We start from the raw sequence: 12,748 nt of genomic DNA, 5'->3' as shown, positions 1-12,748 counted from the left end.
CACTCGCACACTTCTAGCTCTCGGCGCGCGGTAGTTCCGAACACATGAACACGGCCGAATAACTGAGCAAATCGTTTGTATCCTCTGTCGAGAAAATACTCTTTGACAAAAATCATCGCTAGTCGAGTAGACAGCAGTGTCTGGACTGCCAGTACTATTCAACAGATATACGCTTGATGTTTGAAGAATTCTTCAAAAGAATGTTAATCCTGGACTGGCCGTAACAGTGGACATTTAAAGAATATTTTTGCAACAGAAGCGTTATGTTTTGTGTTACTTCCGAACATTACTGAGGTTTTTCTTCAAGTGTTTTGTGTTTATGAGAAAATATATACTTATTTCTCGTTTGTAATGATATTTTGGTGATATATCTTGTTAAATTTTCTGAGATCTTTAATGTTATTTTCAAGGAATTGTGCCAGTAATTTAAAAGTCGAGATTGATTTTGCTGTGTTTGGTGACATGACGCTTTCTATAACAACTAATTTTTAATACAGATTGTTAACTCGGTTGGAAAAGCCATGTCAGTTGTCACGGAACTGACAGAAGTGAAATTGGGATGGTGGATCGAGGACGATTAAAGGATTAAAGGATTTAAGGATTAATTGCTCTGGAGCGTTTTACTTCCTGTCTCCGGCTATCATGTATGGTAAGTACTGAAATAAATGCAGTTGTACAGAATATTAAACGAAATGTAATTTCTAGGCGCAGATTTAGGCAGAGACCCAAGCCATTGGTACCCCTCCCTCTTAATTTTGATTAGGTTATTACTTTTGCCTTTATATATGTTATTTATCGACGCCACCTGAACTGAATTTACATTAATGTTAACCGGTGGGGTTAACATTAATGTAAATGCAGTTAAAAAATCCTAAATTCACGCCTAATTTGATATTCCGTTTATGGCCCGAGTGAGATTTAGTGATAAGAATTTAAAGGGATATTCCTCGTTTTCAAGTCATTGTAATGCTATAACTATTAAAGGGACAGACCCTAGTTTTTAAACACTAAGGCATAATTTTTACCTAGACTAGTTTAAACCCGTAAAAATGGACACTAAGTTTGGTTAATTTACAAAACTGTAACAAATTTGGACACAACAGAGTAAAACGAGAGTCTGTGACGTTGAAATACCCTTAAAAATAGACTAAAATGTGATTCCAAAATCAGTTACTTCTCAGACGCACGTGCGTTTTTAAAAATATGAAAAATGCATTTTCTGGTATTAAAAACACCAGGATGACCAGAAACACTTCGGTTATACGGCAATGGATAATCTAAATAATAAAATATAAATAATGTTTGATTTCAGTGATCATAAACGACTCTTAATAGTGAAAAATATGCTGTAGTGTTTAAAAACTAGGGTATGTCCCTTTAAATTTACAGATTAATTACATTTTCTTAGAATATGTGATTTCCTATGCATCCGAATGTTTAGAGTAGAAAGTTAATTGACATGTATATTGAATGAGATATTGTCTGACATCTAGTTTTATTACGCAGGCAATCAATAAATATTTTATTGAACAAACCACCTATATTGGGCAGATACAAAATATTGTGAAAAGCAGTTTCAAGGATATAAATAAGTGAAACAAAAATGTATATTATTTGTACGACATTACTTATACATTTATATCAATTTGTATTTACATACATCTAAATACATGTGTTTTTGTCTTATAACTATACTGGCATGGGTTTGTTTAACATATGGACATATATATGTATGGGTTGTAAATTATCGGTTGCTCTGTGCTTTTATAAACATCTTTATAAATAACAGCTGCGGTTTCTTTTAATAGGTAAAATAATATTTATTTGTCACTAAATTTGGCGATGAACAAAATGAAGTTATTTCATAATGGGCAATGACAAACTATTAAATATAATAAATAGCAATTACATTCGATATTCTATTTATTACCAAGGCATATTTATTTATTATTTATTATTTTTATTTATGTATTAGTAATTAACATTCATACAACCAATTAATCACAAACTGACAAAGGGCCGAATTTACAAAGCCTGTCTTTGTCTTATATACAAAGGCCGTGGTATGTGCTATCCTGTCTGTGGGATGATGCATGTCAAAGATCCCTTGCCACTAATGGAAAAATGTAGCGGGTTTCCTTTCTATGACTGTGTCAAAATGACCATATGTTTGACTTCCAATAGATGATGATTAATAAATCAATGTGCTCTAGTAGTGTCGTTAAACAAACCAAACTGTTTTGTCTTATATACATACGTACTTAATAGCACTGGGTTTAAGAAAAACGAGCTTCGTAAATTCAGCCCAAAGGGCTTTTGTGTTTCATCCACGTTTATGAGTTTTTAAACTGTTCAGTAGATAATGTGGAAAGTATTATTTTGACAACAAAAGGACATGCTATTCTAAGATTAAAAATACAGCATGTCGTATGCAATTTGCAAATAAAAACAGGCTGAAAGTGTTTTCTCGAGGATGCTAACTCAAATTATAAAATACTAGCATAATGACTTGATATGAAACCTATATGGCTTTGTTTGCATTTAATATTAGCACACCCTAGACGTATAATAATTTTGTGCTATTTATTTGCCATTGGAATAGCCGTTATATTATTATTAGGGTTTTTAATTTTAATTTTTCTAAAATATTTTCTGAAAAGCTCTTTTTTTTTCAAATCTAAAACGTTAAAACTATATATCTAAATAGCATATACTGTCTGAGTTATAACATAATCGGGACTCATAACTAGGCTGACTGTTTCAGTATATCAAAGGTTGTGATATGTGCTGTCCTGTCTGTGAGAAAACATATAAAATATCCCTTGCTGCTATTAACTGGAACATTGTAGTGGGTTTCCTTCGAAGACCGTCACAATTATTAAATGTTTAACACGCAACAACCAAGGATTAATAAATTAACGTTCTCAAGTGGTGTCGTAAAAATCCACACCAAACTTCTACTTTTCCTGGATCATCTGTGGTGGGATTTTTGATACACTAAATAGGATAAACGCTAGCAGAACCCAATGTTGCAAAGCGGTCAAAAAAGAAAGTGTTCGTTGTTAACAACGTTCAGTAATTCATAGCATTGTAGGCCTAACTTGATTTTCGTTCCTGTATCCAATTAATGTTTAAGCACGCTGTCCTGGACACACATTTCAGCTTTTTGGGCTAGCTGTCTGTCGAGGACAGTGGGTTAACAACTATTTTGTTAGTGGTTGGTCAGAAAGAAAAGTCGATGTGGTGATCTTACCTCTCTTCTCATTGAGCCGCTAAACTTCACTCCAAGTGGGAGCCGGTACCCAAATGCGAACCCACTACCTACCAGCCATAAATCCAATGGCTTAAATGGACTGTCTTGAGTTTTGTGGCATTGTAAAATGAGTCCGACTGATAGAGATTTCTTAATGACTAAAATGACATTTTAAATACACATTTTGCTTTAATGTCTGTAATAAAATATTCATTGTAGTAGCTCAAACTATATTTTATTTCGGGTTGGTGTTGGTGGTGGTGGGTGGGATCTAGCTCAGTCGGTAGAGCACTTGTCTGGGGAGAATGGGTCGCAAGGATCGAAGCACCTCGGTGGACCAATTCTGTGACAGGGTTTTTTCGCCGTCCACACCAGTGCCTCAAGACAGGTAAATCAAACGTCGTGGTATGTGTTGTCCTGTTTGTGGGAAAAGGAAGGAAGGAAATGTTTTATTTAACGACGCACTCAACAGATTTTATTTACGGTTATATGGTGTCAGACCACACAGATTTTGAGAGAGGAAACCCGCTGTCGCATGTCAAGGGCTACTCTTTTTGATTAGCACCAAGGGATTTTTTATATGCACCATCCCACAGACAGGATAGTACATACCACGGCCTTTGTTACACCAAATGTGGAACAAGAAATAGCCCAATGGGTCCACCGACGGGGATCGATCCTAGACCGACCGCACATCAAGCGAGCGATGTACCACTGAGCATATAAAAGATCTCTTGTTTCTAACAAAAATAATATAGTGGATTTTCTCGAAAACTACATATCAGAATTACAAAATGTTTGACATTCGATAACCGATGATTAATAAATCGAATCGCTCTAGTGGTGGCGTTAAATATAACAATCTTTAAATTTTATTTTATTTTCTAATATATGTTTTGTTCATACCTATAAAATAATTGGGAGGTAAAATCCAGTTTGGGCTGCTACAAACATTAAGATGATCTCAAACAAATTGAATACACAGACACTGGTACATGTATGTATTCCAAACAAGAACATAATTTGAGATGCAATTTTGTTTTGCTTTTAAAGGCTTTCTTACACACCCGTTGGTGAGAACACTATGCGTTATTTTTGATAGCACACTGTTGTTTATACACGTACGTGTGTTAACAAATTCAAGACATACGACTGGCTGCTCCTAAGTGATGACCAAGTCACCAATGCCATAAATCCAATAAAAAATTAAAAAACAGCACGGTGGAAATCGATTACACTGTGACGTATAGTTAACCTGGCAATCATGTGTCTGTGACGCGTAAGTCAGCTACAAGTGCAAAGGGTTGTAAATATATTTTAGTCTGACATAGCCACCTAGCGCATGGGTCTATGCCCTCTCCAATCACATAGATTTTTTTTACCACCACCGTTTATATTAAATATATATATATTGCCCGTTACCCATAACACAACTCACAGATTATGTAGGTGCCTTTCCCCAGTATAGGTTCCCCCTCCCCAAACAGAAAGTCCGGGCTACGCCACTGAGGTCGATAGCGATTCTGCTTTTGTGTGTTTGTACTTATTTTTGTTCTTATATCCAAACAAGATTCAAACATGCTGTCCTGGGCACACACCTCAGCTATCAGGACTGTCTGTCCAGGACAGTGGGCTAGTTGTTAGTGAGAGAGACGTCGGTCTAGTGACCTTATACCTATCCACTGAGTTGTTAAACTTGCTCTGGGTGGGAGCCGGTACCAGGACGCGAACCCAGTACCTACTGACATTAAGTCCGATGGCTTAACCACTACACCACGGAGGCCGGTATTCTGGTCTCTTTTTTTTGGACCCTTCTCCTTTATTACAATATGTCTTGGACCTTCTCATCACGTTAATCCGAAGCACAGCTTCTTCTGTACTCAGCGGCAAACGTTTTATTGGCACCCTACCATTTTTCTCCACGGAACCAGTCTCTATCATTTCAAATTGGCGGCATCGATAACACTACGCCGTAATAAACAGCAGACAAAAAACATGTTAGCGGAGGTCTAAATTGCCACTTACAAGCAGAAGAAAATGACTTGGAGATCTAATTATTCCAGCGATTAGCTTCCTGTTGAAATAAAGAGATGGGATTGACAGGCGATGGCTGTCGGTGTCGTAACTTAGGGGAATCATCCTATTAAGACTGACAAACACGGAGCGAGAATCGCCAATCAACGGGGAACGAAGCGTCACGGAAAACAATATATCTTTGATTGCGCTCTCCGGAACAGTTGGTAGCCTTCGCTAATTCGTGTTCTTCGTGAATAGTTTACGTTTCTGTGAATTTTTCTTACGACGTGCCTGGCTTCTAATTGAGTGGAAACAGTAGCGTAACTAGCGTGGTGCCACCAGTCCAAGCATTGGCCTCTTCATGAGCAGGCTCGTGGGAACAATATTTAAAATGGTTTAAAGTTTGTTTTTGTTTAACAGTACGTTGACTTATTAGTCGTCGTCTATTAGATGTCAAAAAATTGGTAATTCTGACATATTGTCTTAGAAAGGAAACCCGCTACATGTTCCCATTAGTAGCAAGGGATCTTTTATATTCACCATCCCACAAACAGGACAGCACATACAACAGCCATTGATATACCAGTCGTGGTGCATTGAGTGGAACGAGAAATAACAAAATAGCCTAATGAGCCCACTGACGGGGATCGATCCTAGACCGACCACCTTATTTGAAATGGATGTTTGGTATATTTAGTAGGGGTACGAAGGCATGTCCTCCGCGATTTTATTATTATTTTGGTATTTAATCTTTGGATAACCACAATGATATAGCAATATTTTAGATGACAGTTGTTAATTGTTTTAAAATAAACACTGTTTTAGTTTATAAGACTAAATATTCCTCACCCTATCCCGCGTTTCTGGATCAATTAACCCTTACATGTTGGCTAAACGCTTTAAGCAGAACTAAATGAATGGAAGACTGTTTTTGATTGGCAGTGCTGGGGTATCGTTAAACATTCAATCATTCGTTCAGTCCTAAACAGAAAAAAACCCTCCTCAAATAATGGGGAGGGTAAAGATCGATTGCACAGAAAAAAAAGAGTTTATTTTGTTCAACGACTCCACCAAAGCCCATTGATTTCTTAATCGACTAATGGATGTCAAATACTTGGTAATTCTCACACGTAGTCTTTAGAGGAAACTCGCTGCATATTACCATTAGAAGCACAGAGGTGTATGTGTACCGCCTAGAACAGGTAGACACTGACGACTGTCCATGTCGAACATGGCCACAGTCTCCACAACATATCCTGCCCTGCCCCACCCCACCCCTGTACAAAGAAACAAGATTAAAAGCACTGACTGAACGGAGCAAAACTGATAAGCTTAGGGGTGGTGTAGCGAGGGGGCACGGGGGTAATATCCCCCCATCAAATCTTTTATTTTCTATTACTGTATTAAATATTATAAAATCATACATAGATACATACATACACACATACAATACAATATATAGTGTGGGTTACCCCCTAATAGTCTCCCCCCACCCCCCCCCCACCCCCACCACCACCATATAAAATCATGGCTACGCCAGTGAAGCTTAGGGATACCTATGAATGAAGACTTGGTCCAGACAGCAATATTTGTTCAACACAGCCGGACGCGAAATCTAAAGTATGATCAAATACATGTGTATATATATAAACTTGAACGCAGAAGAATAAGGTCTATTCTAAAAATAATAATAATAATAATGATTCAATAATTTTAAAATGTACTCAAGATTACAGCGTTAACCAAAGATTTCTTTTCCTGGAGAAATACATATTCCCTGGATTACAAACCGACTGGAACCGCCATTGATGCTCGTGTATTTTCACCAAAAGAACCGCAAAGCACGCTTCCAGATTTGTTAAAAAACGGAGGTTGTTTCCCGCTAGTGTGCAGTGTTTGTGTACATTAGTCACAGCAGTTTGAAGTGAATGAGAAAGAACATAAAGAAGGGGCACGTTCTTTTTTCTTTTTTTAACACTCGTCTATAGTTCGCATGTGTTTGGAGTAGACTCCTACCCGCCGCCCGTCACTCAATGATACCAACTGGCAGGTGCGGCGATATTCTTCAAAAATATTGTCAATAGAGGACGCGCGCGCATTCTTTCGCTTACCGTGTAATTATTTGAAAATTAAATGCCCAATTGATTTCGCAGCCATACGGAAATTCTACGTGGCACCTTCTTAACAGAGATAACAACACGTTCACCGCGTGTAGGCGCTAAATGTGTTAGGATGATAGGGTTTTCGCCTTCAGCAGACACGGTGCTAGTCAGTTACCAGAAATCGTTTCGTTTGGAAAGGTTATTTATTACCTACTAATGTATGGTTCAGAATATCAGGTCTTGATTCGTATCCCTGAGACACCTTCCACGAAAAAAAAAAACCCCGAAATTACGTGAATTATGGATAATGTTATTCATTTATTATTTTCGCGCTTATATCCAATTTGGATTCAAGCACGCTGTCCTGGGAATAATCCTCGGCAACTGGTCGATCTGTCCAGGACAGTAGGCCTAAGTTAGTGGTTAGTGAGAGAGAAATCGGTGTAGTGACCTCATACCTACCCACCAAGTCGTTAAACTCGCTCTGGGTGGGAGCCGGTACAGGGATACGAAACCAGTTCCTACCAGTCTCAAGTACGATGGCTTAACCACTACAGCACCGATGCCGGTGATGTTTTGCCATACCTTAACCTTTATAGTCCTGTCCTTGTAATACATTCGCGTAGGAATTTCATCTTTGACAGCACGTTTGAAATTGGGGCGGCATTACATTGAAAAATATATGTTTTGACATCATAAATATGGGTAAACATCATCAAGTGGTGATCGGGTGTCTTTAGCCGGCATTTTTAAAAATGACCACCATAATATGTCAAGTTATAAATAACTTGTAAAACACAGGACACAAATTAAAAAAACAGAAACACAATTTTTGCTTTTTCAAGTTTTAATTATATTTAGAATTTTGGACAAAGTTTCAATCAAAATCAATTTCAAGTTTACTCAAAATGTTTATCGAACAGTAAAATGTTATATTCATCATGTGCATGAACAAAGTACGTCACTCAGTTTGTCAATATGACGCATGACCCCCATTGGTGCTAATAACAACCTGACACTGGCGTCTCCTGGAGTGGATCACCGTAAGGGATGTTCTCCTAAGCCTCAACGAGCCGAGCAGCTGTTTTTGGACTAGGACATATTCCGCTGAGTTTTCTTCGAAGTTGATCCCAAAAGTGATTGATACGGTTCAGACTATGGTTGAGGGTGGACCAGGCCATCATCTTAATGTTGTTCTGTTCAAGGAGAAGTTCCGAGTGATCCTAACCGAGTATGGGCTTGCATTGTCTTACTTATACACGTTTCTGTGATACTGGGAAAAAGGGACGTGCATATCGCCGATTGGGTATATAATGCTGAGTAGTGATGCAATTCCTTTGACCAGGGACAACTCTGTGGGAGAACGCAGGTCTCAGGGTACGGTTGGAGTCAATTCCGCGCCACATCATTACGCTCGGACTTTGTATCTTGTATATACATTGTAGTAGGGATCGACATTTTTGTCATAAATAAACTATTGTTAAAATATATCAAATTATACAACAAGTTTATTTATGTATACTAATATGTGTCAAGCGCCTGTGGGACCACCTCAGTTACTGGTCATCGGTATAACGTTCGTCTCTTTGTCACATGTTGAAACATCCCTGGCCGTCAACATTGTTGATGCTTTTATCGATGTTAATACTGCCAATACTGTTGGCATGTGTGAAATGTATGACACATCAACTCTCTTTGCTCCTATTTGCTCCTACGGTCTTGATAAATATAAAGACCTTCAGTGTAGTCACAGTACGCATTCCCCATCCACCTCCATACCCGATGCTACTGACCGAGTCATTTGGCTCATGGATTATAGGACGAATATATACCATTTACGTTGTCATAATACAGCCGCATACCAAATCTGGAAGAAAAGTGTAATATAACGACCACGTATATGGTTAAACAAAATACATTTCATGGAAAACTACGTTAAACATACAGTATACATTTACATAATAATCACAATATATTTTCAAAAATATGATACATAAAACGCCTCTGGACTAAAGAAACAAAAGGCTTTACTCTCTTAGACTATATGTCAGAATTACCTAAATATTTGACATCCAATAGCCGATGATTAATAAATCAATGTGCTCTACTTCATTAATTAAATTTTTCTATAACAATTATCGTATGGCACATATTTTGCCTTTAGTAACTACAGTAATTTGTTGAGAACCCGTATCATTTTAAAAGCATCCTTTCCTCTCATCTGTAGTGGCTATTTCAAGTTGGAATGGACATTTTGACTAGTGATTTATGCAAAAGAATGTACGATGTACTTTGTACAAGATATTGCATTTTAAATATAAAAACCTGCTTTGTTTTGACGTTTTAATGGTTGATCTGGCAACACACGTATGGTGTTTACGACTTCCAAACCTGTTTACGGTAGTCTCGATTAGTGCACTCCTTATCATTACAAAAATCGTACTCTGTTTTGACATATTTACCTGGGGAGTCATTCGCGAGTTTTACTTAGATGTTATCTTGTTAGTTAGGCTTTACACACGCGTTATCAAATGCTAGTTCCGTGACTGAGGGATAGATGTTTGTTTATCAACCTTCAGTCACAAAGAGTTCTGTCAGTTCGTCAGCTGTCATTAAACTTTTAAACACTTAACTGTTGTTTACTGCTGTCACTCTGGCCTCCGTCGATTAACCCTATGTAAATGATAGTTACATTCTATGTAAATGAGTTACGTCAGAGACTAACTGCTCCGCGTGCACTGGTGCTCTCTTCCGTTTCCAGTTTCTCAGTTTTATCTATGGGCTATCGTGGTTGACACGATAATGTAAATAACCAGTCAACGGATCTCTTGATGTATAATACAAAATGTTTTTAACACGTGGTTTCTTATTCAGTATTGACGCACAGCGTTTAGAGAAGTGTTATCTGCTTGTCGTCAGTAGATCTAAAGGTGTTATATATATATATATATATATATATATATATATATATATATATATATATATATATATATATATATATATATATATATATATATATATATATATACTGTGCATCAAATGATTGCATATAGAATATAATTTACTTGAAATCTGGTTATAAAAATTTCAGTAACTGAACGTGTAATCACTCCCATATATATGGTTCAGAACCACACAGATATTGAGAGAGGAAACCCGCTGTCGCCACTTCATGGGCTACTCTTTTCGATTAGCAGCAAGGGATCTTTTATATGCACCATCCCACCGACAGGATAATACATACCACGGCCTTTGTTACACCAGTTATGGAGCACTGACTGGAACGAGAAATAGCCCAATGGGTTCACCGACGGGGATCGATCCTAGACCGACCGCGCATCAAACGAGCGCTTTACCACTGGGCTACGTCACGCCCTCGAACATCAGGGTAACCAAAAACACATTACATACACAGAGAGTGATATGTTAAAAAAAGGAATTATTGCGAAAACTCGGAACAGTAAAATAGGAAAGAAAATGTATGTTTCTTTAAAAACACCTCAGAACATTTTAAACTATGGTTATTTCGACACCACTTGGGTAGAGAGAGAGAGAGAGAGAGAGAGAGAGAGAGAGAGAGAGAGAGAGAGAGAGAGAGAGAGAGAGAGAGAGAGAGAGAGAGAGAGAGAGAGAGAGAGAGAGAAGGAGAGATATATTAGAAGAGATTGGGCGAGAGAGAGAGAGAGAGAGATTAGGAGAGGGGACGGTGTGAGGACCTGCTGCCGCTACCTAGGCTTCTACTAAGAAAGCAGCAAGGAATCTGTATGCATTTACAAGACAGTATATACCATATCCTTTGATATAAGAGTCGCGAGGGAAAATGAGTCCACCAAGAGCGATCGATACTCTGACCCATCGAACCGTAGAGTTTACCCCAAACTTTAAATAGCAAAAAGTCTAAAATTCCCTTGTTTTAAAATCACTTCATTCTAGTAAGACTGACATTTTTAATTTTTTTTTAAAGGAAAGTAGTATCTGTTGACTACACCTCAGCACATTGTTTATTTAGCGAAGTTTCGTATTCCAGTGCCAGTGACTGCCTGGTTTAATGGGCGAGTGTAAGGACAGCACTTCGACTTTTCACTCGCTAATTACTAATATGTCCCGGACAGACAGTCCGTATAGTTGAGGTGTGTGTCCCATTGCAAGGTGTTTAAAATATAACTGAATATATCCTTGAACATAGATTAAAAGTCATTAAGTAGATGAATGTATGTATGAATGAATAAATTAATTGAATGAATGAATGAATGAATGAATGAATGAATGAATGAATGTTGCATATACATATCGTTAAGGTATTTAAACAATACGATCATGTTCCTTTTCTTTCTATATGACTAATCGTCATCAAAATCGTGTTATTAAAAGTCACGCGGTGGAAATGCACCTTAACACACACTTGGTTTATTCTGAGTTGTTCTCCAATAATTCTCAGAATGCAGCCAATGCTTAAGATGGCTGTCATAAATTCCTCGTAACTCGAAGATATTTCCACTCCGGTGCATAAACCCACTAAGAGTCTTTGGTCACATAGCAGAAATACGGATCACGTGCGCGTATATGGGTTATCAAAGCTGTTAGTGTTAGTAAAACACATTCTTAGCGGAGGGGGAAAAGTGGAATTGAATGTGTAGTGCCAGCCCCAAGTTCAGCAAGCAAACTTTTCGCTGACGTTCGCGAAGCATTTGGTTGCTTTCAGACGTGATCGTCATTTTGGTTTACCGTGAAGCGCATAAACCAGTCTAGCGTACATTTTTCTGGTCTGTCTGTCTGAACTTAGACCAGAGGCGGATCAGCCAATCAGAGATATTTTGATATAATGTAGTTCGTGGATGTTTATTTCATTTCAACTTATTTTCGTGCTTATATCCAATTAAGGTTCAAGCACGATGTCCTGGGCACACACACACACACACACACACACACACACACACACACACCTCAGCTATCTGGGTTATCTGTCCAGGACAATGGGTTAGTTGTTAGTTGGTTAGTGGTTAATGAGAGAGAAGAGGGTGTACACCTACATATTGAGCTCATAAGAACTCGCTCTGGGTTTGAGCCGGTACCGGGCCGCGAACCCGGTACCTACCTACCAGCCTGTAGTCCGATGGCTTATACACTGCACCACCGATGCCGGTTCGTGGGTGTTGATAAACAAAACAACCCACCAAAATTAAAGACTTGACCCTGAAGATGCACTTGTAGGCCCTATAGTATGCTGCACAGCAAAAGAAACGCAACTCTTTTTTTTTTTAATCATGAAACTGTTCGGTAAATAAATTGTCAAAATGGGCCTAACGTAATCATAAATAGTAATAATTTTAATAGTTACAAAAATTAATAGGTTTCCTATTGAATAATTTTAAATAAA

At 37.9% G+C, this 12,748-nt stretch overlaps 1 protein-coding gene and 1 long non-coding RNA gene across 4 annotated transcripts in view; one reads left to right on the top strand and one right to left on the bottom strand.

The window, feature by feature from the left end:
- The first annotated feature begins 523 nt into the window (after positions 1-523).
- LOC121389544 overlaps positions 524-12,748 on the top strand; it is a 36,842-nt gene continuing 24,617 nt past the window's right edge. For both annotated transcript variants that reach the window (XM_041521212.1, XM_041521211.1), the window contains exon 1: positions 524-649. In XM_041521212.1, the coding sequence (XP_041377146.1) occupies positions 643-649 (7 nt within the window). In that variant the 5' untranslated portion in view covers positions 524-642. The remainder of the gene's footprint in view (positions 650-12,748) is intronic.
- On the bottom strand, positions 8,201-10,104 carry LOC121389545. Of its 2 annotated transcripts, none has more exons than XR_005960081.1 (2): positions 10,005-10,104; positions 8,201-9,238 (listed from the first exon to the last, which is right to left on the bottom strand). It is a non-coding gene; the product is annotated as an uncharacterized LOC121389545 (long non-coding RNA). The 2 variants fall into 2 exon arrangements; XR_005960080.1 differs by having other exon boundaries at positions 9,834-10,049.

The sequence above is a fragment of the Gigantopelta aegis genome, chromosome 14 (genome assembly GCF_016097555.1).
Source record: "Gigantopelta aegis isolate Gae_Host chromosome 14, Gae_host_genome, whole genome shotgun sequence".
NCBI lineage: Eukaryota > Metazoa > Mollusca > Gastropoda > Neomphalida > Peltospiridae > Gigantopelta > Gigantopelta aegis.
This window is presented reverse-complemented; position numbering and strand designations above follow the sequence as displayed.